Here is a 26,804-nt window from a genome sequence, read left to right as displayed (position 1 = left end):
ATACATGAAAACAGTAACGTCTAAGTTGGAAGGGATAATAGAATTAATTTGGGGGGGTAAAGATTTGTTTAACTTTGAATTTTGTGAGTGCTGTGTGTTACTGTTTTTTTTTTTTAAGGTAATTGCTAAAAAGTAGAAACAATGAAAAAAAAAAAAGAATCCTACACTACTCATTTTGATGCCAGCCAACCTTGTTACAAAACTTGACAAGAATGGTAGGAGGAAAGAAAACCATCAGTCAGATCTCATACCTGAAAAGATAAACGAAGTCCAGCAGTATGTATGAGTAAATCGTTTTATCCTAGGAATTCAAACTTGGTTTAACGTTTAAAAATAAGTTATATTCACCTTCCACACCTACGGGTTATAGGAGTAGAATAGTATGATTATCTTAATAGATACAGATAAAGTATTTGATAAAATTCAACATCTGTTTATGTAAACTAGGAATAAGAAAGCAACCTCTTTATCCTGATAAAGGATGTCTACAAAAAGGCTTTAGTAAATCTCACACTAAAGAGAGACACCTAAATCTTTCCCTTTGATATGAGAAAAACAGAATACTTGCTGTCATTCCTTCTCTTTAGCACTGTGTTGAAGGTCCTGCCCTGTGCAAAAATTCAAGAAAAATTAAGCAGACGATAGGAAATTGGGAAGAAAGAAACAAAACTGTGATTCATATGCTTATATATGTAGAATTTTTTTCTTTTTAATTGACAGATGTGTTACTAGAATTTAGGCAAGTTGCTGTTGGGGAAAAATCACCCTACTGGAATCAGTAACGTTTCCGTATACCAGCAACAAGCAGAAAACGAAACTTCAGAGCTACCATTTGTAAGTGTGTGAAAACTATGAAAAACTAAGAAGTAACTCTGAAAATGTGTAAGACTCCATAGTGTGTATTATTTTCCATCTGGATACTTGGGTTGTTCTGTTTAGATTTGATCCTTATAATGATATACATTAGCACATATGATCCTGATATGATATTGAGTAGACGATTGATTCATCACTTACCATATTTGATGTGGTGAGGTTTGATTTGGTACAGTATAGATGAGACTGACCCCTGCTTTGGGGAGACAAATGTTTACCGCAGTAAGAACTCCCTTGTGGGCTAGCACATCTTAACTGTTCATGTCCATTTTGAGACATCAGTTCTTGATTCCTACCGCATAGGCATGCTGTCTTCCTCAATAAGGTGAAGCCTGTAGGCTTCTTGGAAGTTTGCAGAAGATTTGGGTCTGTTTAAGTACCTACTTTCCAAAGACTGTTATTTGGAGAGACACCAAAAATTGTCAATTCTTTATTTTTTTACCCCCCTCAGGCATAGAAATTGAATCTGAAATGGCTGATGAATAAGCAAAGGCTTATAATAGAGTACATTTCTATTTTTAGTGTTTCAACTCTTTTTTAAAATGAGTAACATTGTTTCTTTAAAATAGGAAGTCCATTATATGTATCCTCTTAGAAATTAAATAAATTTTTTCAGACTCTTTGTTACTGCATTTTCTCTTAGTTTCTTTGGGTTAAAAAAAAATCAGAGATTGCACTTAAAATTTTAGGTCAACTGATCTGAAACCCACTTCTCCAACACTTAGAAATGTTACATAGTTAGTAAGCAGTCTTTAAAATGCATAGTAGTGCATTCACAAGGTAGGGAAAGAGATGACCAGAGTTCATAAGCCAAGGTTGCAGCGAGTGACTGGGACCTGCAGTGAGCTGACCCTGGGACAGGGGTAGGGGTGCGGTATTATTGGTCAAAGTCATCTGAGTCTTTGGCTTTAATGTCCAGGGGGAATGGGATTTTGTCTGAGACTGGGAATGGGAACTGAGCCTTCTCTCACATCCCCCTGTAAGACTTGAACCCTTGAAGGGCTGTACCCTCCATGGGGGGACAGACTAGAAAGAACACCTGCCCAGTAGTAGCAAGGGGAGATGACAGGTAAGAATTTATCTGTTTTGTCTTGGGCAAGGGAGACACAGTCTCCTGATAATTTGTAAGAGACCATGCCTCTTGTAAAAGTTAGTCCCTGGCTGGTCTTCCCTGAGGGCCTAGTTGAAGCAAAGATAAAACAGCTCGTTAGAGGCAGGCCCACGACTCAGCCCATTAAGGTTTACCAGTGATAAAGCCCCACAAAGATATAATATCACATCACTATTAGAGGTAGAAAAGAAGACAATGAAAAATAGAAAAGCCAGTCAGACTTAAAAAACAAATCAAATAACTCGAAGGACTGATTATAGAGCTAGTGAGATTCAGCTGAAGACTGGAGTGTAGGTCTAACGAGTTCTCCAAATGGTAGCACAAAGAGATTGAGGTCTAATTAGGAGCTCTACCAGGAAGGAATAGGGAGCAGACCATTTTCAAAGAAGTGTGTGGCCAAGGATTTTCCAGAATTGAAGAATAACATAACTCCTCACACTCAGCACAGTGAGCCTGAATAAGTTAAATATACACTTACAAACATTTTGCTGAATCCTTAGAACCCCAGAAATGGATCTTAAAAGTAATGAGAGATTAAAAAGATATTATAAAGGAATAACAAATAGACTGACAGTGTGTTTCTAAACATCTCATCAAGAAAAGGCCAGAAGACAAGTGAAATAACATCTTCAACATGGTGAGAGAAAACTGTCAGCATGGAATTCTGTCCTCAGTTAATCCATGAAGGTGAAGTAAATTTTCTCAGGGCTTTAAGGACTGAGAAAGTTTATGAAGGAGAGATCCTTGCTGAAAGAACTACTCAAGGATGTACTTTGGCAAGACCCTAAAAAAAGGAATGAGATGCAAATAGCAGTGATGAGCAGATGGCCAGCATTTGGGTAAACAAGCAAGTGTCAGCTATCCGGAACCAAACAACACTGACTAGGCCAGATGTGTGTGTGATGGGGGCTCATGTCATGGGGAAGGGCAGCAGACCTAAGACCTTGTAGGTGGTTTGACCACTGGGGAGGCAGCTGGAGACATTCATGAAATTCAGTCACGTATGGATGTTAGGAAGATGTGTTAGCATCACAGCTTGTAGGATGAAGCCGTAGCAGTACTTAGGGGGAAATTTATTGCCTTAAATATTTGCTGCAAGAAAAGAGAAAGGACTGGAAGTTGATAAATGGCCGTGTCAGGAAGTTAGAAAAGACAGAATAAACCAATGGAAGATGGAGGAAGGAATAATGAATATTAATTTTATAGATTGGATCACAAACCCAGCAGCTGGTCCTAGAATCATCATTGAAATTGATGTTGTTAAATTGTATTGAAATTGTTAAAAATCAGCACTCTAGCCACCCTTCCCCCTTTAAGAAAAGATCTCAGAACACTAATCCTGATGGTTTTATGGGCAAGTTCTTCCAGATCTACAAAGAACAGAAAACCCTACCTTTACACAAACGATCCCAAAGAATAGGGGAAAAGGAATGATTTTTAGCTCATTCTATGAGACTCAAGAGACCCTAATACCAAGATCAGAGAACAGTCTGAGAATCACCTCTGATTTTTCTCATTTTAAAATACACATAGAAATCTCACATAAAAATGTTAACAAACCAAATCTAGTGATGTGTTAGAAAAGAATCTCCATCAAGAAACATTTATACCATAGAAACTTTCTGTGAACTGGCATTATTAGACTGTGCATTACTGTAATTCCACATACTTCAGATTAAAGGAGAAACTGTCAACTGGTAAAGACAAAGCAATTGGTAAAATCTAATACTCAATTATATTAAAAAGATAACTAGGAATATAAGACATGCTACTTAACCTGAGGAAAGATTTCTGCCAGAAACCTGCAGTTGGTACGACACTGGTAGTAAAACATTAGAAGTAGTAACTTGCGAATGCTACAAGGCAGCTTATTGCACAGACTCTGCTCAGCACTGCATCAGAGTTCTCAGCCAGCTCTGTTAAGCCAAGAAAAAGAAATGAGATCATATGGTTTGGAAAGCAAGAAACAATACTGTCTTTTTTTCCACAGCTTACTTTTTATTAAAAAAAATCGGAAAGAATCTACAAACTCCTAGATTTGACAAGAACATAGATGATAGCTGGGTAAATTATACATATGCAGAAATGAATTACTTTGCTGGTTATCTGTAGCTGAGGAGTAGAAGAAGTAATTTACAAAAGGTATTCTAACCATCAACAAAACAACGTGTAAGACTTTTATGGAGAAAATCATTAAAATCTTATAGAAGTATGGAAGAAAACTTTTTTTTTTTTTTTTTTTTTTTAAGAGACAGGGTCTTGCTATGATGCTCAGGCTGGTGTTCAACTCCAAGGCTCAAGTGATCTCCTGCCTCAGCCCCCCAAGTAGCTTGGACTACAGACATGAACCACTGTGCCTGGCTTCGAAGAAAACATTTAAGTCAGTGTAGTGCTCTAGCATACCATATTCATTGACAGATAGCTTCTATAGTTAGAAATATCAATCCTTTCTACGTTCATGTATAAACTCAGTGCGATTCAAATACAAATTCCAGTAGAAATTTTGGAGGGGATGCTTAAGCTGAAAATGTGGCATTGATGCAGGGCATAAATATAACAGTGGAACAAAGTGTAGAATCTAGAAACAGATCCACTGAATGGCACAGAAATGGCCATCTGAGTCTGTGGGGGAAGGAAAAGACCAGTCAGGAAATGGTGCTGGGTAATTAAACTGATGGGGAAAGTTTTATCACTGTTTCCTGTCACATACCAAAGTAAATTCCTGGTAATTGAGAACCTGACTTTGAAATGCATTACCAAAGTCTTTTGAAGAAAATAACTTACAAACAGTAAAATGACTTCTGTCACAATGGTTATCTCCAGGAAGCGACCCTGGGTGGCTGGCTTCAGGGGTATAAAGGAGATTTTTCAGTCATATGGTAGACATGTCACACTACAATTTTGTGTGATAGCATAAATTTTTAAAACCTAAAAGCATTGGAGTATGGATAATAATTTGTGGTTCAACTATGTAATATAGGAGTGAAAATAAATAAACCCCAGCCTGGCCAGTATGGTGAAACCCCGTCTCTACTAAAAACTACAAAAATTAGCTGGGTGTGGTGGCACACGCCTGTAATCCCAGCTACTTGGGAGCCTGAGGCACAAGAATGGCTTGAACCTGAGAGGCAGAGGTTGCAGTGAGCCAGGATCATGCCACTGAGCTCCAGCCTGGGCAACAGAGAGAGACTTTGTCTCAAAAAAACAAAAAGAATAAACCAAAGCTATGTGTATCTATATGAATATTCTCACAAAGTTTAGTCCAAAAATGTTACCAAATAGCACCCAGAACAATGTCACTTACACAGCAATTACCAACACACAAAGTAATGGCTGTATTTTGTTGGTAGAGATACATGTAATAGAAGCAAAAGCAGGTGGAAGTGGTAAGTGGCCCATTCAGGGTGTTGTCCCCCTCTAGAAGGGAGATGACATATATATACATATACACATGTGTGTCCCCCCCCACATATATATGTATACACAGGCACATACATATATATATATAAATATCTAAAGTGCATATGGCAAAATGTTAGGGTTTGGTAAACCTGGGTGGTAGGCTAATGGATGTTCATATTTTTCTTTTTAGTCTTTTGTATGAGTCATTTCATAATATTTTAAAAATTAGGAGCTGTTGATTCTGATGTAGCCATGTCTGCTAGGGTCTCTGTTTTATTGTCATTCTGTTTTCGTTCTGTACCTTCCTAGCAGGTCACCTTATGCCCAGGAAATGGATCTGGGGGTTTGTTTTCTTTGTCCACCCCTACCCCACAGCTTCTCCAAGATTCCACACACGGTCCCCCGGGGAGCTGCTGCTTAGTAATGAGACAGAGTCCTGGGAGCTGTTGAGGGTCTTTTCACAAAACCTACCAAAATCCCAGCTGCCAAATTGGACCCAACTGGCTTGGCCGGGCCATGTGAATTAGCAGATATCTTCTGTGTCTAAAGAGTTTGGGGCTTCCTCTTACTTTTGTTCCCCGAATCTTAAGAACAGAAGAAGAGCCATTCTCTCAAGATCTTAGAGGTGGGCCAGTGAGTTCAGTCTGTCCAGCCTCTGCGCAGCCTCCTACATCCTTCCCTCTTGGGGCCTTCATCTTTTTGTCTTACAGTCTGAGTATGTTAGCAATATCGTAGTCCCCCTTTATCTATGGTTTCACTCTTTGTGGTTTCAGTTACCAGCAGAAAGCTGTGGTCTGACAATATTAAATGGAAAATTTCAGAAAGAAACTCTTCCTGAGTTTTAAGTTGCATGCCATTCTGAGTAGTGTCTTGCCTGGGATGTGAACGATCCCGTGTGCAGTGGATTCACGCCGTCTGTGTTACCTGCCTGTGCGTCACTTGGTGGCCCTCTCAGCTTTCAGATCCACTGTCTGGTATCACAGTGCGTGTGTTTGAGTCACCCTTACTTTACTTAATCATGGCCCCAAAGTGCAAGAGTGGTGATGCTAGCATATGGTTATAATTGTTCTATTTTATTATTGTTAATCTCGTACTGTGGCTAATTTCTAAATTAAATTTCATCATAGGTATGTAGGTATAGGAAAAAAATAGTGTATATAGGATTCAGTATTACTGCAGTTTCAGACCCACTGGGGGTGTTGGGAAGTTTCCCAGAGGATAAGGGAGGACCACTGCAGTGAGTAAAAGTACGTATTTGACAGAAGTTTCTGGAATTGAGAGAATATAGATCCCTGTGGTCAGACCCTACAAGGTATGGGTGGGCACACATCTGCCCTAACTCTGGTGCAGTGGAGGAAGCCCTAGAAGAGGTTTCTGTTGGGGGCCTCTTATGGTGTGGATTTCAGGAGCAAATCTCCCGGAATGCTGATTGTGAGAACCGAATTTGAGAGGCATCCCTGGCTTCATCATTTCTGTGAATCAGGGATCTCCCAGCATGATGTTTACGCCTCACCGAAGCTGACTCTGCAAAGCAGCAGAAAGGTTGTTTTTCATTTCGATTTCTTTGCTGTCCGTGGTGGTATTGCCTTAGCCTTAAATGTTTCAGTGTATTACTACTTAAGACTAGGGCTTTTCATTTTCTTGTGAAAGATTTCTTTTAAAAAATTCTAACTTGGGAATTAGTGGTGGGGATGTAATTTCTTTTTCTGCAAAAGTTGGGAAGACACATTTGTGCTGCTATAAAACATACATTTGTGTGCGTTGCAAAGGAAAAATATTCTCCCGAGTTTGCTTTTCTCGATTCTGGGTCCCAACAGAGAATATATTTTTGTATTCTGTGTTTGCCTATGTTGAGTAAGATTAAAAGTTCATTTTCCAGCCTTGGCTTTTCTGCTGGAGTTTAGAAGTTGGAAACCACAAGGCTGCACAGAGCCCCACAGTCCTCGGCTGTGAACAGGCCCCGCTTTGTGCATGGCTGTTCACTGTGTCACGGTCTGCAACCAGTGCCAATCGCGACTCGGTAAAGACTACCCCTCGAGCACATGGTTGTTGGGAAACCATTCGGGGTTTATGGAGCCTCAATGAGGGTGACCCAGGCCCCTAATGTTCGTTTCTCTAGAGAAGGGGAGTGTTTTAGAGGATTTTTTATTTTTTTTAAAATAGAGATGGGGTCTCACTATGTTGCCTGGGTTGGCCTTGAACTCCAGAGCTCAAGCGATCCTCCCTCCTCAGCTTCCCAAAGTGCTAAGATCACGGGCTTGTACCACCATGCCTGGCCTTAGGATTTTTGAATGTAGTGATTATAATGTGGTGTCCATTTTGGCAGAGTTCTGAGAAATCTTGTAAGTACCCAGAGGAGTTTTGGTTGGTGGGTACCTGCCAAAAAGTGAGGGTTGCCTATACCATGTTCCAGACCTTCTTGTCCCCATCCTCCTACCCACTGAATCCATCCATGGCTGAGCAGGGTGCGATTTCCTTTTTAACACCCAGCTTGAGAGTGTGTTCTCGGAAGGCCAGTTCCTGGTATCCTCCCTCGATGATCAAACGTGAGCGTTCCCTGGCTGTGGATCACACTGTCACTGCCCACGGCCAGAGGTCAGAACCCATTTGGAAATATAAATGCTGCCTTACCCAGGATTCAAAGGCCTCCATGAGCTCCCCTAAGACTTTGTAGAGGTTAAGACTGGAATGAAAAGTGTGACTCAGTCTCGCTCAACGCCGAGTGACAGTGTGGGAGAAGTGTGTTGCCACAGCAGCTGATAGAGTTGTCCCCAGGGAGAGCATATGCTGGGAAGTTTTTTCGTCATGAGTGTCTTAAACCCTCTTCTTGCGAAGGTCTTAGGTCAAAGTAATGTGTTCCTTCTGTGATGAGAGTGATTTTTTTTTTTGAAAAATTTTTTTTTGAGACGGAGTCTCGCTCTGTCGCCCAGGCTAGAGTGCAGTGGCGCGATCTTGGCTCACTGCAAGCTCCACCTCCCAGGTTCATCCCATTCTCCTGCCTCAGCCTCCCGAGTAGCCTGGACTACAGGCACCCGCCGCCACGCCTGGCTAAGTTTTTTGTATTTTTAGTAGAGTCAGGGTTTCACCGTGTTAGCCAGGATGGTCTCGATCTCCTGACCTCGTGATCTGCCTGCCTTGGCCTCCCAAAGTGCTGGGATTACAGGCGTGAGCCACCGCGCCCGGCCGAGAGTGATTTTTCTTAGAACACAATGCCAAGACGTTGAAAACAGTCTCCCTTCTCAGTCCCTTCTTTAAAATGCCCTCATGTCAAAATTTGGATTTGATTCCTACTCTGTTTCCCTCCTCTATATCCACTCAAGAGGAGTGGGGATCTCAATTTCTTAGGAGAAGAATCTCAGTATCTGAGCCACTAAGCATCCTGGACCCAGTCTCCCACAGCATCTAGAGGTTTTGCAGGGCAATGTTGGGGGAGGCCTGTCCACTTCCCCTCCTCTCCTCTTCTACCTCCTTCTACCTCCCCTTACCCACCCCTTCTTACCCTTGTGTTCTCTTTGCTCATTCCATCGATCTTCTTTAGAGAGACTCGGGACTGGCTTGAATGTATCCAAATAAATACACCTCCTGGAGTTCCTCAGTGAAGTCGAACTTAGCCCGGGCTGTGGCAGGAAGGTGTATGAACCTGGATGCCTCTGACCCATTGGACTTTGGTCCACAGGCAGTGAGAATGGTGTTGTTCGTCCTTATGGTTTGGGGAGTGTTGTCTGACAGAGGGGCCTGCTGACACTGTCTCCTCACCCTCTGTGCAGCTTCTGGATGTGAAATTCCAAACCTGGCATTTTCTGGGCCTCCCAAGACTGATTCTTCCTGTTTCCCAACATGCAAATTGCAGGCTCCGTAACCCCTCAGGAGCTATTGCTGGCAAAAGGCTATTTTCCCTCACTGAATTTTTGAACACGTTTCAGGATTGTAATGCAGAAGTTTTTATCTCTGATCCTGGGTAGCAGCATTTATTGGCACTGGGGAAGAGGGAAGCAACAGAGTGGAGATGGCACGCTGTGGGCCTGCTGGCTAAAATGCTTGTGGCTGAAAGCCTGCAGATGTGTTTGGTTTGGTTCGGTTCACATATTTTTTAAATCAGTCAATTTCACGTTGAGAGAAGAATTTTTTTAAAGTGTCTGGCCTAACGTGAAAAATCAAAACATCTTCCAACTCAGCAATCACATTTCTAGGGCAATCGGCCATGACAGAGTGTCACTGTCTAATTTTAGGTGGGGGCGGGTGTTTTTACTACAGTCTCCACCACTCCCCATGGTCTCACACCTGGCCTGCGTTTGTGCTCCTGTGCATCTTTGACCTTGGGTGGGGAATATCTTGCATCAGGGTCATGGCTGCTGAGGCTCCTGGGCGTGTGTGCTCCAGAGATAGGCCTCCACTCTGCTCTGACTCTGCTGTTGCTTTGTATGGGGACTGCTCATGCCTTGGGTACGAATCGCTCACTCCTAAAGAGGAGCAGGTGAGAATGTGGGACATCAGAGAGTGCCTGGGTTTGTTTCTTCTCTGAATTTATTTGCCTGAAGAAAGAATTAGTGAAACCTGAAGTTTGATGGTAGGGTGGGGATAGAAACTGTTGAAGGCCTTGATTTCTATAAATAGTAACCTCCATGTATGTTTGACAGGTGAAAGGAAAGCAAGCCAGGATGGATATTTACGACACTCAAACCTTGGGGGTTGTGGTCTTTGGAGGATTCATGGTTGTTTCTGCCATTGGCATCTTCCTGGTGTCGACTTTCTCCATGAAGGAAACGTCGTATGAAGAAGCCCTAGCCAACCAGCGCAAGGAGATGGCAAAAACTCACCACCAGAAAGTAGAGAAGAAAAAGAAGGAGAAAACAGTGGAGAAGAAAGGAAAGACCAAGAAAAAGGAAGAGAAACCTGATGGGAAGATACCTGATCACGATCCAGCCCCCAGTGTGACTGTCCTCCTTCGAGAACCAGTGCGGGCTCCTGCTGTGGCTGTGGCTCCAACCCCAGTCCAGCCCCCCATTATCGTTGCTCCTGTCGCCACAGTTCCAGCCATGCCCCAGGAGAAGCTGGCCTCCTCCCCCAAGGACAAAAAGAAGAAGGAGAAAAAAGTGGCAAAAGTGGAACCAGCTGTCAGCTCTGTAGTGAATTCCATCCAGGTTCTCACTTCGAAGGCTGCCATCTTGGAAACTGCTCCCAAGGAGGTGCCGATGGTGGTGGTGCCCCCAGTGGGTGCCAAGGGCAACACACCAGCCACTGGCACTACTCAGGGCAAAAAGCCGGAGGGGACTCAGAATCAAAGCAAAAAGGCTGAAGGAGCCCCAAACCAGGGCAGAAAGGCAGAGGGAACCCCAAACCAGGGCAGAAAGACAGAGGGAACCCCAAACCAAGGGAAAAAGGCAGAGGGAACCCCAAACCAAGGCAAAAAGGCAGAAGGAACCCCAAACCAAGGCAAAAAGGCGGAGGGGGCCCAGAACCAGGGTAAAAAGGCAGATACAACCCCCAACCAGGGGAAAAAGGTGGAGGGGGCCCCAACCCAGGGCAAAAAGGCCGAGGGGGCTCAGAACCAGGCCAAAAAGGTAGAAGGGGCCCAGAACCAGGGCAAAAAGGCAGAGGGGGCCCAGAATCAGGGCAAAAAGGGAGAGGGGGCCCAGAACCAGGGCAAGAAGGCCGAGGGGGCCCAGAATCAGGGCAAGAAGGCAGAGGGGGCCCAGAACCAGGGCAAGAAGGCCGAGGGGGCTCAGAACCAGGGCAAAAAAGCAGAGGGGGCCCAGAATCAGGGCAAAAAGGCCGAGGGGGCTCAGAACCAGGGCAAAAAAGCAGAGGGGGCCCAGAACCAGGGCAAAAAAGTAGAAGGGGCCCAGAACCAGGGCAAGAAGGCTGAGGGTGCCCAGAACCAGGGCAAAAAAGTAGAAGGGGCCCAGAACCAGGGCAAAAAAGTAGAAGGGGCCCAGAACCAGGGCAAGAAGGCTGAGGGTGCCCAGAACCAGGGCAAAAAAGTAGAAGGGGCCCAGAACCAGGGCAAGAAGGCTGAGGGTGCCCAGAACCAGGGCAAAAAGGCCGAGGGGGCCCAGAACCAGGGCAAGAAGGCCGAGGGGGCCCAGAACCAGGGCAAGAAGGCCGAGGGGGCCCAGAACCAGGGCAAGAAGGCCGAAGGGGCCCAGAACCAGGGCAAGAAGGCCGAGGGGGCCCAGAACCAGGGCAAGAAGGCCGAGGGGGCTCAGAACCAGGGCAAGAAGGCCGAGGGGGCCCAGAACCAGGGCAAGAAGGCCGAGGGGGCCCAGAACCAGGGCAAGAAGGCCGAGGGGGCTCAGAACCAGGGCAAGAAGGCCGAAGGTGCTCAGAACCAGGGCAAAAAAGTAGAAGGGGCCCAGAACCAGGGCAAGAAGGCCGAGGGGGCCCAGAACCAGGGCAAGAAGGCCGAGGGGGCCCAGAACCAGGGCAAGAAGGCCGAGGGGGCTCAGAACCAGGGCAAAAAGGCCGAGGGGGCTCAGAACCAGGGCAAAAAGGCCGAGGGAGCCCAGAACCAGGGCCAAAAAGGAGAGGGAGCCCAGAATCAGGGTAAAAAGACAGAAGGGGCTCAGGGCAAAAAGACAGAAAGGAGTCCCAACCAGGGCAAAAAGGCAGATTCGGTTGCTAATCAGGGCACAAAGGTAGAGGATATTACAAACCAGGGGAAAAAAGCAGAAGGGTCCCCCAGTCAAGGCAAAAAGGCAGAAGGGTCCCCCAACCAAGGCAAAAAGGCAGACGCAGCTGCCAATCAGGGTAAAAAGACAGAGTCAGCTTCTGTCCAGGGCAGAAATACAGATGTGGCCCAGAGCCCAGAGGCACCAAAGCAAGAGGCTCCTGCCAAGAAGAAGTCTGGTTCAAAGAAAAAAGGTGAGCCTGGTAAGTAACTGATTTCTTTATGAACTTAGAAGGAAAGGCTGTCTTTAAATGACTTATGGATTCTCTCGGGGAGTGCCACCTGTATCAGTCAGCTATTGTCATAATAAGGCTGCGTAACAAACATTCAAAAAAAATTCATTGGCCTTCAACAGCAGTCATTTATTGTTGCTCATGCTTCTGGAGGTTGGCAGATGTGAGCTTTCTCGGTTGGTGGCTCTGCCTCAATCTGGTTTTAACTGGGTTGGTGACTCTTTGCTACAGGTTGAGCTCAGGTCAGTTCCATGTGTGGTCCTTCTGGCGCCCTCCAGGGCAGAGGCCCTTCATAGTTACAACAGAGGCACAAAAGGGCATTTCAAGTCAGCATTTCATTGACCAGATCAAGTGATGTGTCTGAGCCTGAGTCAAGGGGCAGGGAGTCCACTGTGTCCAGGGAGAAGGGACTGCAGGGTGATGTGAGAAAGGAGAGGTGAGGAGTGAGCAATAGGTCCGTGTCTTGGCATGTCTTAAACATATGGGAGCACAAGGAAAGGTGAGGAATTAGGAGCAGTAATTCTGTCCACCACACAGTGTAGAAGAGTTCTGCGTGTTGGCAAGTCTTTCTTAACTGTCTGGCTGCGTTCCGTCAGCCTGTTCGATGTTCTTGCCTCACCTGATGCTTTTGTGCAGCCTGACTCGGGTATCTGTGCTTGTTGAGTGAATGATGGTAGGAAGGTGTTTTTAAAGAGCAGTTGCATTCTTTCCTCTTCTGCCTTCTCCTTCCCCTGCGCCACCCTAGTCATTTGGTAAAGCATTATAGAGCATTAACATAAACACTGGATTACATAGATAGATATGTGATCATATGAAGCACTGGTTTACCTTTATCTGTTTAGTGTATATTACTGTAGAAATTGGTCCAGGGAGTTCCTGTTTCATGTTTGTCATTCATTCAGTTTCACTTATGTTTTCTTTCCTCTCCTCTCCTTTCCTCTCCTCTCCTCTCCTTTCCTTTTCTTTTTTCTTTTCTTTTCTTTTCTTTTTTCCTTTCTTTTCTTTTCTTCTCTTTTCTTGTTTTTAAATAGCCATTAGCTGATTTGGAAAAATAATTGCATTTGTGTTGACAAAGGGTATCTTAGGAGGTGTGAAATGTTTGTACCTGTGTCGGGCTGCACAGGCCCTGTGTCTTTAGCTGGGCTTCCCTATCTTGCCTCTGTCAGGCTATTACCTTCGTGGGGTTTCCTCCTTCTGCTGTTTTTGATGGGCCATTTGCTAGGGCAGCAGCCCCCTGCTCCGTGTGAGAGGCCCTGTCCCCTGTGAGCAGCTGTAGGCTCCTGTGGGAAGCCAGGGACCAGCTGCCCAGCCCAGATCAGGTGGCCTCGAAAGCCCTTTGAAAACCCAGACGCTCTGGCCTCAGCCCTACTTCCAGAGGCTGGCAGGCGACGCACTGCCCTTTCTTTAACATGATGTTCCACTTGATTCAAAGCTGGGGATGGAGCTGAGAATCAGCTTTTACTTGGTTCTTCCACATCAGGCATGTCCACAGCTTCCTGCATCCCATGGTCATTGTTATTTCGTGTGGTTTTAGACATTTGAAACGAGATATGAAACAGAAGTGTGATGATAATATTGGAAAGGAAGACAAAATTGTTCTAATTTGCAGGTAATAAAGAACCTTGTTAGGGATGAGACCTACGTGTGACCTCTGTGAACGTAACACAACAGCTTGAGTGGGGTGATAAAGTTGGAACCAAGAAAACAAAACCCATATTCCAGGAGAAGAAGATGAAATATTATCAATGAAAGGATAGTAATTTTCAAGTTAATTTAGTGGTCTACCATTATTCCAGCCAAACTTTCTTGAGAAGATTTTCCCCCTAACTTGACGGATTATTCCAAAAGTCCTATCTGAGGGAAAAATAGGTAAGAATAATTGAATAGATTTTTTTACAGTGGATTTTAGAAGGCCAGTCCTGTCAATGTGTGAACGTCTCCCAACTGTTGTAATTACAAGTAGGGGAATAGAAGGCTCTGAAACTGACTGAGAACTTGAATGAGAGAAGCATCATATTGCAGTAGGGAAGGAAACGTTCAGCAGATGATCTAGGGCAGTGTGTTCATATATTCATAATTTGGAAAAGTCTTCTTAGACCCGCCAAGCACTTGCCTCTATAAAAATTTAAGGTTTGGATGAAATAGATTTAATTTGAAAAGAAATGAATATGGGTTAGCCCAGATGGTGGAAGATGGCCACTCTGACATTGTCATGAGAAGAAGTCACCAAGGCTGACATGGGGGAGCTTGACACACAGCCACGCAGGGCTGCGCAACCACAAGGAGGAGGCAGAGACAGGGCCACACGTGCCACCAACATGCCGCCCGCAAGGTGGTTTCTTTCTTCTTCACAGTGTCGGCAGTCTGGAAAACATGGGGAAAGTTCTTTCTTGGACTTTGTATTTTCGTTTCTTGAATTAGCACTGAGGAATCTCAGGCCTGTTTTCCCATGGTTGATGTACAAAGGCATCTTCAGGGCCATCTGCGGTGGATTTGGGCCACTCCCTAGACACCGTGAGGATCCTGGAGACGTCCCCTCCTGAAGTGCTTCTTAAACTTTGGTATGCAGATGAATCACCCAGGATCTTGTGACTCAGCAGCTCCCAGGTGGGGCCTGAGATTCTGCATTTCTAAGCAGTTCCTGGGAGCTGCTGATGCTGTGGGTCCCACGTCCCACATGTGGGGCCAGTCAGGATCCAGGAGACATCATCATTTAGCAGTTTTGAAAACTCACATTAAAGCAAATAAGCTTTATTTAAAAACTGTTAATATAAATATATAATGTATATTTTTAAATGCTGGCATTGTAAATTGTGTGACCATTTTGAAAAGCAATTTTGTGAAATGTATCAAGAGCCTCAAAGGGGCGAGTAGTTTTTCTTCTTCTCCTGGACTCCCCTCAGGAAACAGTGTAAACTGTGGCAGCCAAGTCTGTGGGTGAGTGGCTGGGGTGTCCCTCGGACCACCCCAAGGGCCTCGGTGCATGCGGCTCACCCAGACACAGTGCAGCCACTAACAGTGATGCCTGTGAAGATCCCATAGTAACCTGCAAAGACATGGTCACGTGGTCACAGTGTGACTTTTCATTGGAGAAGTCGGGTGCCAAATTCTTTAGATGCCTCAAGAGACATTAAATGAGTGATAACAAGATAAACCGTAACTGTAGGAAATACAGTACAATTCCTTTCTGATTTTTTTCTTCAATGTAGTAGTAGTTTTCTCTTCAAAAGTCAAAAAGCAGCTGGGCGTTGTGGCCCACTCCTGTTATCCTCAGCCCCTGGGAGACCGAGGTGGGAAGATCACTTGAGCCCAGGAGTTCCAGCCTGGGCAACATAGTGAGACCTGGTTTCTATAAGAAATGTTAAAAAGAAAGAAAAAAATACAAGTCAAAAAGCAACGCTGAAGACCCTAGATCTTGTGTTTGTGACAGCGCCCCCTGGAGCTGGGAACGCCCTTTGGAAAACCTTCATTAATGCTACTGGGACAGGAATTCCAACGAACTGATGAAGCAAAGAATTTCCTATTAAAACCTTCCTGATATAGTGCCCTTCAGAAATTATTTTAGGGAGATAAAGTTGGGTCTTGATATATTATCTTAAATACTCTCTTTGCCATTGTGAAAAATAAAGGAATAATGATACTTCCTTAATTCCAGATGTTAAAACAACTGAGAAAGATCCCTGGAAGGCAGGGGCCACTGGAACTCCTGCTCCTGCGTGCTGTCTCTGGACATAGCTCAGCACCGCAGGCCTCTGCCTGTGGGTTCATCTCAGTAGTTCGGGGGTGAAGTGCAGAGAAGGACCCGAGAGCCACAGTGGACAGACCTTAGGGGCTGAGGGTGGTTTATATAATGGCACAGGCTATGGAGTCACCCAGGATTGTTGATAGGGGAGTGTGGACTTGGTGATGGGTCCAGAGCTCCAGCCACAGTGAAGAGACCCTCCCTGATTCCATGATGCTCAAGCAGCAAAAGCTTAGGACAGATGAAAGGAGGCATTTATGAACATGGAAGGGAGTCACTAGCAAACGCACACGTGATTGAGTGGTAAGGCCCGAAATTCAAGGTATTTGAAATCCCAGTTAACAAGCAATGTATTCAGTCTACTTCTTTTCCACAGAATCAGTAGTGCATATTGGTAAGCCTCCAAGTTTATCCACAGAAAACCCGTAAGTTCTTAATGTGTCTGGAGTTGCGTGGTCCCAGGTAGAGATTTTCTCACTGGGGGAGCAGCATCTGTACAAGAAGAAGCATTTAGGACTCTGGCTTAAGATGCTTCACACTCAGCACCTGCTGCCACCAGTTCCATGATGGGGTCACACCCAGGATGTAGGGGACGTTTGAGTCCTGGAATGACAAAGGCTCTCCTACAGGGAGACTGTGAAGGGAGGGTGCCGGCCCTGGGATGTGAGGAGGTCGAGTCTATGTTACGTGGACGGCCCACACCAGTCTGCGCGGGTAGCGATTGGGGTGGAGAGCCCTGTCCTTTTGTTGTGTCCTTTAGTGCAGTGGTCAGACCCTGCATGGCCATTATCAAACCAAAACAGACAAAAATGGGTTCGTGCATTACTGTTTAACTGTGCAGTGTGCTTTTCTCTAGTCTGTGCTGGTGGGTATCTGATATTAATGTCCCCATCAACATTGGTCTTTGGTGGCTGGGGGTTGTGAGGCATGTATGTGTGGCTCTTTCTGTCCACCTTGGGACCAGGAGGCTGTTCTTTTTTTTTTTTTTTTTTTTTGAGATGGAGTCTCGCTCTGTCACCCAGGCTGGCATGTAATGGCACGATCTCGGCTCACTGCAACCTCTGCCTCTTGGGTTTAAGCAATTCTCCTGCCTCAGCCTCCCAAGTAGCTGGGATTACAGGCACCCACCACCACGCCCAGCTGATTTTTGTATTTTTAGTAGAGATGGGGTTTCACCATGTTGGCAGCTGGTCTTGAACTCCTGACCTCAGGTGATTCACCCGCCTCGGCCTCCCAAAGTGCTGGGATTATAGGCGTGAGCCACCGCGCCTGGCCAGGGCCAGGCTGTTCTTGGCGTGTGATCTGTATGTATTGGTCTCATCTGGACTCTGTCACAGTCTGCTTATTCTTTAGCAAACGTATTTTCTGCTCTTTGCAGCTGACGGGCTCCAAGGACATTTCTTGATTCATTTGTGGCTACCATCTTCTTACTAACAGCATGGGTGGGCGGCCCAACCCCTAAGCCACTGCCAGGTGGCGTGTGCAAGAAGGTCTGTCTGCATAGCTCCCAGCTGCTTTGCAGCTCTGACTGTAAAGGACAGAGGCCCTGGGTGGGCTCAGTGAAGTGTGTACCTCTCCTCACAGTTAGTCTGCTTTTCCCACACACAAATAACACGAACACAGGGGAGAGCCCGAGGGCGCGCTGAGCGCGGTGGGCATGTCGCTGCATCTGGCAGAATTCCCACCACTGCAGTCAGTTGTCGGTGGCGCTCTCTGGATGCTTGGCCGTTTTGCCTTGCAAAGGCCCTTCTCTGCTCCGGGCACACTTCATCACTTGCAGTGATTTCCCACCTTGTCTCTGTGCCCTCGGATGATTTTCTTGGTTTTCAGTTAGCCATGAGCTGTGGTGCCCGAGGGTATGAGGCAGAAATCTGTGAGTCCACAGCATGGGTTTTCACCAGTGGCTTGTGGAATTGGTTTCACCCTTGCTACGTCTTATATGTGGAGTTTTCATGTTCCAGAATTATTTGGATTTCCACTTAACATTGGCGGCTGTGACCATGTTGCCCGGTGAGCAAGCCCGGATGAGACACGTTAGACCGTGGGTTCCTCCCTTTGTTGGAAAGGCTGCGGCGGCCCCCACTGGCCACCTTGCGCCTCGTTGCCCCTCTGCTGGGGCTGAGCTTCCTGTCAGTCTGGGGCCTGCCCACTCCAGCTTCTCTGGGGGTCATGTGTGCCCAACCTGAGGCAACTGTAGGCAGAACTCCAGGTGGGCTGACTGGCCCTGGGCATCTAGAAACACAGGGACCTGTGGGTGTGAGTGTGTTGGGTGGGAGGGGTGAGGTGGCATGAGGGCTGTGCTGCGGGGATCTGGGAGGTGCTTGGCAGTGGGTTCTAGATCACCGGTGTGGAGCAGGCCAGGACGGGAACTCCTCCCATGAGTCCAGGAGGCCTTGACTTGGGCAGGGGAGGTGTAGGACCTAGGGCTGTGCTGTCCCATGTGGGAGGCACTGGTCACATGGGAGCATTTAAATTATCACCTAAATCAGTCAGAAGTAAATAAAATTAAAGATTCCATTCCTCAGTCACACTAACCACATTCCAAGTGCCTACTAGTCACATGTGGCTAGTGGCTCCCCTTACACAGTGCAGAGACAGATCATCTCAGCCAGAGCAGAAAGTTTTGCACAGCAGTGCTCTAAACAGGACCATCTGAAAGGAGGTGGCCTCTTGGATCACTGGCCGGTCTGTGCAGACCTGTGTTGGTGTTGCACAGAGGCTGTGGCTGGCCCATAGCACAGGACAGATTAGCAGCAAAACCAGTACTGGAGCTGGGCTCCACCAGAGACTTGAATTGCTTCTTCAGTCTTCCTAGCCCTACCTGTTACCTGGTTGGTCCAGCAGGGCCCCCTGCTGACAGGTGCCCCAGAGGGAGACCCGGCAGGAGTGGTAGGCCCAGGACATGCTTTTGCAGACCCAGGCTGGAGCTCTTCCAGAACTTCTGCTCTGATTTTCCTCCAAGAGCAGATGGGGGCCCTGCAGCAGGTTTTTACCACTTGTCCATGGCTGTATTTGACAGAGAACACCTGCCTTCCTAATCCTTGCCTTTTACAATTTATTATTACATAAATATGTGTTTCCAGCAAACAAAATTCACAGTATGGAGGCATGGAAGGTGAAAATAGAAAGTCTTTTTGCTCCATCCCAATCACCATCCGCTTCCCGGGGATGGAGGGGCGGGGGGGCAAATTCATTGTGCTCTTCACATGGGCACCCACAAACGGGAGCTACAGTGTACACTGCTGTCTGCTTAACAGTGTGTTGGTGACATCTTTCCGTATTGCACCTGCGTAACTGCCACATTCAGCTGCATAATATTCCCTAGCATGACTGTATTGTAATTTATTTAAATGACATTTAAGTAGTGTGCAGCTATTTTGCAGCTAAAATTAATGCTGCAATGATGTACATACACTGTTGTGTGTCTCTACAAAATAAAGTCCTGGATAAGTAATTGTCAAGTCAAAAGGTGGGTACGTTTTTAATTTAGGAAGACAGTGCTGCATTGCTTTCCAGAAACGTTTCACAATTTACGATGAGAGGCCCACAAGATTTGTTTTCTGACTCAGCACTCCTCACACGGTGCTGCTGTGCTACTCTGGGAATGATTCTAACTTCAGGAAGTTTGGGGAGCAGGGAGCATTATAAACCCAGACGTGGGATAAGGAGAAAGCCTCTTTCTTTGGAAATGAAAGGCACAAATTCTTTACTAAATGTTTGGAGAGGAGGAAATTGATGGGATCCTCGAGAAGTGGAAATTCCCCAGAATGGAAGCTTCCCCGTGTTCCGGGTACTGTCAGCTGACGCACGTGTCCAGGCTTTAGCTGGTTTGTTCTCCGATAGTTAACTGAGCACTTATGCACAGTGTCTATTAGGAAAGTCAAGTTTCTAACACAAGACGTGTGTGTCGGCAGTGGTGTTGGTTTTTAAAAAAATCTATTTTTATCCTCAGATTGAGTCTTTGTTTGCAGGATTATGCTGGTTTGCCTCCCACCCTGGGCTGCACTGATCTTGTACTAATCACCATCTGGGTGTTACACTGGCAGGAGAGCTGTCCCACCCAGCACCTGGAATCAAGTCTGGATCCTACAGTGTGGGCGTAGACTGAGGAAGTACATATGTACATTCTGAAGACCCCACAGTTAGCATGAGCTCCAGAACAGTGTGCTTTTAACTGGAGCTTGCTTCACTCATTGTTGCTGCTGGTTGGAAACAGGTGTTTCCTCATTACCTCTGCTAGCACATCACTCAGGGGATGCGGGGATGCAGGGTACTTGTTGCACTCTTGGGGAGTCTGGAGCTCACCCAAGGACCTGTGACCTTTCTGCCTAATGGACGGGGGTGGGTAACCCTGGGGGCATGGCTCTTCTGTCTTGGCTGTGGGCCTGCTTTCTGCGGGGCCCTCTTTCCCCAGCCTGCTGATGCAAGCCAGTTTTACTCTGTGGCCAGAGAGACCATTGTGTCATGGCCCAGGAGAACCCACCCAACCTCCATGAGGTGGCAAACACTCAGAAACAGGCATTTCAGAGGCCCATTCTTGCCACGTTGTCAGATAAGTCCATGTGGGAAAAAGAGGCCACCTTTGGGAGGTAGGATTATGGGTAAATGTTAGTATCTTCCTTTCACCCTTCTGCATTTTCCAGTTTTTCTATAACTTTTTTTTTTTTTTTTTATGGAGAAGAAACAAAAACTCCATTATGTGTCGCTAAGTCAAATAAACAGGCCCTCATTATATCAAAGCTGATGGAACTCTCATCCTTCTGGGTGTTTTGAGGCAGCCCTGTGTCCTCTGAGGAGCAGCAAGGAGCACGTTGCTCCTTTTGGGGTCTGGAATGAGGAAAGGTAGTGCCAGCTCTTCTGAGGCCTCCAGAAGGAGGCCAGTGCGTGTCCCAGCCCTAGCACACAGGCGTCTGGGAGGCATTCATGAACTGAGGTAAGGTGGGAAGTTAAAGGCAGTTCCCACATTCTGGAGCCTGGCAGTGCCGTGGTGGGAGGGGGCCTGTGAGCTCCGTGTCATGTGCAGTCTCGCTGAGCCCCCATTCTACCCCTACAATAGGAAATGTAACCTAAAATCCCAAGTCGTGTTCTGCAATCTAATGGGGCTGGGGTCACAGGTCAGGGGGTATGGGGAAGAGTTGTCAAGCCCCCAGGAAACGGTATTCAAGGTGTCTAGGGTAGCAGGGCCCTCATCTTAAACAATTTGACTTCGTGATGGGAACACCCCTTGCTCCTAGCTCCTCACCCACCCACCCACCCACGCCTGTCCTCCCCATGTGTAGCCTGCTGTGCTCCAGACCCAGCGCTGCTTAGCACAGCAGGTGTGACGCCACTGCTCTCCCCAGCCAGGTGTTTGTTCAGATGTGCAGTTTAGGAGGCTGGTTTCCATGCCTTTGTCCCTCGTGCAATTCTCTAAGGTGGATTTGAATTTTTACCTGTTTGACAAAAGCAGAAAGCAAAGCTCAGACTTCCCAGAAGTCATGCACATGACCAGCAGATGGCAGAGCGGCCGGTGTGGGCAGCCCCTCCCGAGGCCCCCGCCCTGCCCGGCAGGTGCCCCTGTGCCCTTCTCGCCGGCAGTTGCACAGAGAGGTGTACACGGAGATCAAGTCAGATACTTTTTCTTTTGAACTTAACTCAGTTTCTCAGGGTCTGAAGCTCTGAAGAAAACTCTCTGGGGCTTATGAGCCTTTATTCACTTTCTGTGGAAGTTCTTCAAACCCAACTTTTTCTTTTCTTCTTCTTTTTTTAAAGAAGAACAAAAACATCCCCTAGGGAAGCGAGCCAAGTATCAGTGTGAGAAGCTGCTAGATGACACTCTTCCAGAAATCTCTTTTCAGCCACTTGAAAACATGTTGAGGCTGGGACTCCGGTCACTGCCCCCAGACGGCTGTGGTCAGACAGCCTGGGATTAAAAATCCCCTGCCGTTTTCTGCAGGCATTAGGTAGAGTCCTAATTGCTGTTTAAACCGTATCCTCCTTGGGCCAGCCTGTGTGCCTTGGGAAGGGCCTTGCCCAGAGGTCCTCCAGGAATTGTCGTTCTTTTAAAAATATGGTGATGTGGGTTTTTTTTAACTCCAGGTATAAAATTGGTTTTGTTGAAATTTGGAGGAAAAAAACAAAACTTTAAAGAGGAAAACAGTTCTTCAATCTATAGGATATTTTAAATTCCATTAGATACCATTAAATATACCAGTCCCCAAGTTTGTAGCCGATTACGTTTTTCTCCAACTAAAGGAAAAGGACTGATTGAAAGGCCCTGAATTGGGTTGTTCATGACATTATTTGTACTGAGCTCCATTGCCCTTAAAGCTGCGGATGTGACCGTTCATGGCATTTGGGGTCAAGTGCAGCTGCGCCTCCTTGGCCTGCTTCCTGTCAGGAGCACTGACCAGCGCTTGGGCAAGGCCGGGCTCTGTGGCCTGAGCTGGGCCTGGAGTCCACTGTTTGTGCACTGCCCAGGGCCTGCCTCAGCTGTGGGCAGATGAGCAATGAGTGAGAGCAGGAGTCGCGGTTTGCCTCCAGGAGCATTTGGTAGATCTTCATTTCCTCCAGGGTCTCATAAAGCTCACTTCCCCCACAGGCTCAGGAGGAGCCTTCACGGCCACAGTCCAGGAACGAGCAGTTAGAGGCCAGCAGTGATGTTGGCCGGAGCTCCTCCCTAGAGAGCGTCTTGCGTCCCACCTCGGGGTGGGACCCTGAAGGGAGCCGGCTCCTCAGGTTGAGAGAGACAGAGATGCCCTGGACTTTGGGTCAGCAGGAATGGGGAGCTTGTCCTCAGCCTCTGAATCTTGGTCTGCAGAGGCTGATGACTGCTTGCGTGGTGCTGGGCTTCCAGGAGGCATGTGGGAGCCCTTTCCTGGGGCCCCAGGGTCTTCACCTTCTTACAGCAGACCTGAGTTTGGGTCGGGTGACTGGGGACTGCAGAGCATGGAAGGCACGCCAAGATTGCAATCTGGCTTGGGCAGCCATGCTGGGTGCCTTGGTCTGCACTGTCTGGAGTCACCCCTGTGCAGGCCCGGAGGCAGCAGCTATTCAGACTACATGTGTGTGTCTGAGGGAGGCACCCTCAGAACTGATCTGGACAATCTCTTAGGAAATGAGAGTTTTTGCCAATGGAGTTCTTCCCCAAGCCCTCAAGTCCATGCTGTTTCAGGTTCCATTGCCAGAGTCCCTGGGTTGACACCTGGGCCTCTCTCCCACCAGCTCAGCTTCCTGAATACTCGGGCCCGGATCCTGGTCCTGGGCTCTTAGGACCCAGCGGGGATAGGCTCTTAGGTCCAGGGTCCAGGCCAGCTGGTCTGCCTGCTTCCAGCCGCATCCCCCTGGGCATCCTGAAATCTTTTTCTCAAATTCAAACGCTCCTTTCTAGGCATCGCTTGTTGCCTACAGAATAAAATCCAGATTCCCAGGGCCTATGAAGACTTGGACCTAGTCCAACCTCGGGTGCAAGTCTGACACACTAGGGCCCAAAGCCCCTCACCGTGTCCTTACCCAGCTATGCTTGGCCCAAGGCCTTAAAGCCTTTCTCGGCATTGCTGCCACAACCATTCTCCAGGTCCCCCTTGTGTCACTCTTCTGCCTTATGGCCCTGTGTCCTCTGCCTCTGTTGGCCACAGCCCAACCTATAACTTAACTTTCCAGGCCCAGCAATTTACGGACTGCTGGGTATGCAGGTGGTACATACTTTGTGTCTAGAGACCACCTGGCCCTGCCTGCCCTGATCAGGGCTGCTGGGCACCTGTAGCAGCAGCTAGAGCTGAGCTGGAGCCTTTTGTGGGGCCCATCCCAGGGCCGAGGCGATAATCCCCTCCTATTAACCACCAGCTGTTGCCAGGGCTCAGGCGGCAGTTCCTGGAGTGGTTCTGATACCCTCCCCGTGGACTGAGAGAGCCAGGTGTGCACAGTGCAGGGGTGCTCCAGCAGCTGTTGTGGGGGGCTGGCCGCTGAGTCTCATGAGGCCACTTAGGGCTGAGATCCTCCTCCTATGCCTGAGCCCTGGCCATGGGGGATCCTGGAAATTATACAGAGAGAAAAGCCTCATCCAAGGACACCACAGTTGACAGTGAGAGAGAACACTAAGTGCCTCTTTGCCAGATGAGTTTAATTTTAGGTGCCTGAGCCTCCCAGCGTGGTCGCAGAAGGGAGAGTCATTTTGAAATTTGGGGTGTGAGGTGCGTTATCTGAGCTGCTGTGAGCTGCTTGAAGGCCGGCCATGCTGATTTATTTTGCTGTGCGTTACCCTGCACCAGGCATGGTTCCAAGCACGTTGCAGCTTACTGTTTCCAGCCACGCTGTGAGGGGAACAATGATCATCCCCATTTTGTAGGCAAGGAAACAGAAGCAAAGGAAGGTTAAGCCACTTGTCCAAGGACACAGGTGGGAAGGAGCTGAACTGGGATTCGACTCCAGGCCACCTGGTCCCAGAGGCCTTGCTCTGACCTTGGTGCCCCACTGCCCAAGGACAGAGGTGACCTGCAGACTGGACGTGGCCCACGGATGTGTTTGTTCATCTGTACAGTGGTTTCATTCATTTATTTGTTTTTTATTGAGTTAGCTGTCAGCAGTAAAGATGAGAAGATAGCACTTAAAAATCTCGTTTCCAGGCTCTTGGGCAGGCCTGTGGCTTTGAGGGTTCTGGCTCAGATTGCCCCATTGCAGCCATCACCTGGAGGTGAAGTGCCGTGCCCAGGGCCACCCAGCTCAGGAGAGGCCACCCCCCTGAGCCCAGGCCTGTGTGGTTATTTGTCACAGTACCTGTCCCATTCCTGCAGGGCCTGGCCCCTGGGGTGTTGCTGTGTCCCCTGCCAGGCAGAGGTCCGGATTATCCATCAAAGTGAGACACTGGCCTGCGTCTCTACTCTTGGGTCTCCTGCTCCCTGGTCACTCCCCAGGCCTCCTGGCCTGTCCCTTCCTGGTATTTCATACCCACCAAGATGGGCAAAGTGTTAGCCACAGGAGCAAGCCCTCAGGGAGCCGAGCTTTTCCAGCATTCACTGCACCCTGGGCCTTTTGAAGTCTGTGATTTCACAGACTAGGTGTTGAGTCTGAGAGACTTAGTTTAGTGCGTTAAGATTTCACAATTCGGAAGATTACTGGTATCTTCAAGTATTTGCTGGAGCCCTAAGTGATGTGCTGGGCACGCCTTAGGCTCCCGTTAGTACGTTATTTAAATGCAACTCATGTGGAGGCCCAGAAATCCTGCCTCTGCTTCTGAGGGCTTTCCTTTTTTCTTTCAGTTGTGCTGCCCTTGATTTGGGGACAATTGAGACAGCACAGTTTTTACCTAAAAGATTTAATGAAAAATGATTTGTAAAGTTATAGCTCTCTAAAAACAGTATAAAAGGTAGTGTTTGTATGAGTGTGGCAAAGGCTGTGGAAGTTTCTGGGGGGCCATGAGAGGTGGCAGAGGAGAGCGTTAACATTTTGCTGTACGCAGCTTTGCGTTTGTTTCACGTGTTGCAAGTTTTTATTTTTCTGTTAAAATATCTAATAGAATGGAATTACGTTAGAAAGTTTTAATAAAGATTTATGAGAATGCCGCTCCAAGAACACTCTCGGGAGCACTCTGTGGACTGAGCCTGCAGCGGGTGAGCATGTGGCCACGGTGCCCCTGTGCAGGAAGCGGCGTCCTAGAGCGCGTGCCATCCAGCTGCCTTATCCAGATGTTTCCCCACCCGGCAGTGCAGTAGGGGCTGTGGGGCCTGGAAGGGTGGTCTTTAAGGAGAGAGTTCAAGAGAGGCCAGAGCTCTTGGGTGACTCTGGAACCTCTGTAGGACCAGGGGCTGCCAGGAATTCAGCAGGGGGCACTTTGGGGGTCCCCGGTTCTGGAAAGGAATAGGCCAGCCAGTCCAGGAGAAACAGAATGTGAGCCACACACGTGTGAGCCATGGATGTGATGTAAATGTCCTCAGCCACATTTAAAAAGGCCAGCAAGAAACAAATGGACTGAATGTTAACGATACATTTTGTTTGACCCAGTTTATCCAAAATGTTATTTCAACATACAATCCATATATAAAATTATTACAGATACCTCACATTCTTTTTTTCTCATACCAAATCTTCTAAATTCCACGTGTACTTTCCACTCGTAGCACATCTCGAGTCAGGCCAGCCACGTTGCAGGTGCCCAGTAGCCACATGTGGCTGGTGCCCAGCACATCGGACGGCGCAGGACACTTTTCTGAGTCAGGAGGGGGAAATGTCCTTGCAGCCAGCAGCTAGACGCCGGCTGAAGCAGCTGCCCTGCCCAGTCTGTAACTACAGAGGTGTCTTTGAAAGAAGTGACCTCTGTCTCCTGGAAAGTGGTGGCAGTAGACACGCACCTGCAGGCTGAGGGGGAAGACAGGAAGGCTGGGAACCGAAATGTGAACTAACACGGGGGTTTCTCCCGAGAGTGAGCCATGCATGTTTTTATTTTCTTTTGGCTTTTGGGTTAGAATTTTCTCGTGTGTGCATTAAAATTACTTTATGTACATACACGTATTTCAGTAAAAAGAAGGTTGAAGGGGCATGCTTTTGCCAGGACCTGTTTTCGTGGCACCCATGACCTCTTAGGCCTTTGGTGTCAACATGGTTATTTTTAAACTCCCGAGCCTCACCAGGGTAAGAAGTTATAAAATAAAGGTGCTCATAGCAACCAGCTCGCCCACATCCCACGTTCCCCTCATTAAGGTATCGTGCCAAATGCTTTGACTTGTAATGAAAATATTATGACTAGTGAGTGAAAATATTGTGACAAGCCAGAGAATTGAGGGTTGCTATGGAAACCAG

At 47.3% G+C, this 26,804-nt stretch overlaps 1 protein-coding gene across 3 annotated transcripts in view; it reads left to right on the top strand.

The window, feature by feature from the left end:
• Window positions 1-26,804, top strand: part of RRBP1 (ribosome binding protein 1) — a 68,112-nt gene that overhangs the window by 11,680 nt on the left and 29,628 nt on the right. For 2 of the 3 annotated variants that reach the window (XM_063601142.1, XM_063601143.1), the window contains exon 2: window positions 10,027-12,259. In XM_063601142.1, coding sequence (XP_063457212.1) covers window positions 10,048-12,259 — 2,212 coding nt within the window. In that variant the 5' untranslated portion in view covers window positions 10,027-10,047. The remainder of the gene's footprint in view (window positions 1-10,026; window positions 12,260-26,804) is intronic. The other variant, XM_063601144.1, reaches the window with a different exon arrangement.

The sequence above is a fragment of the Pan paniscus genome, chromosome 21, assembly GCF_029289425.2.
Source record: "Pan paniscus chromosome 21, NHGRI_mPanPan1-v2.0_pri, whole genome shotgun sequence".
Taxonomy (NCBI): domain Eukaryota; kingdom Metazoa; phylum Chordata; class Mammalia; order Primates; family Hominidae; genus Pan; species Pan paniscus.
The sequence above is the reverse complement of the archived record's forward strand: the minus strand, read 5'-3'. Positions and strand labels throughout refer to the sequence as shown.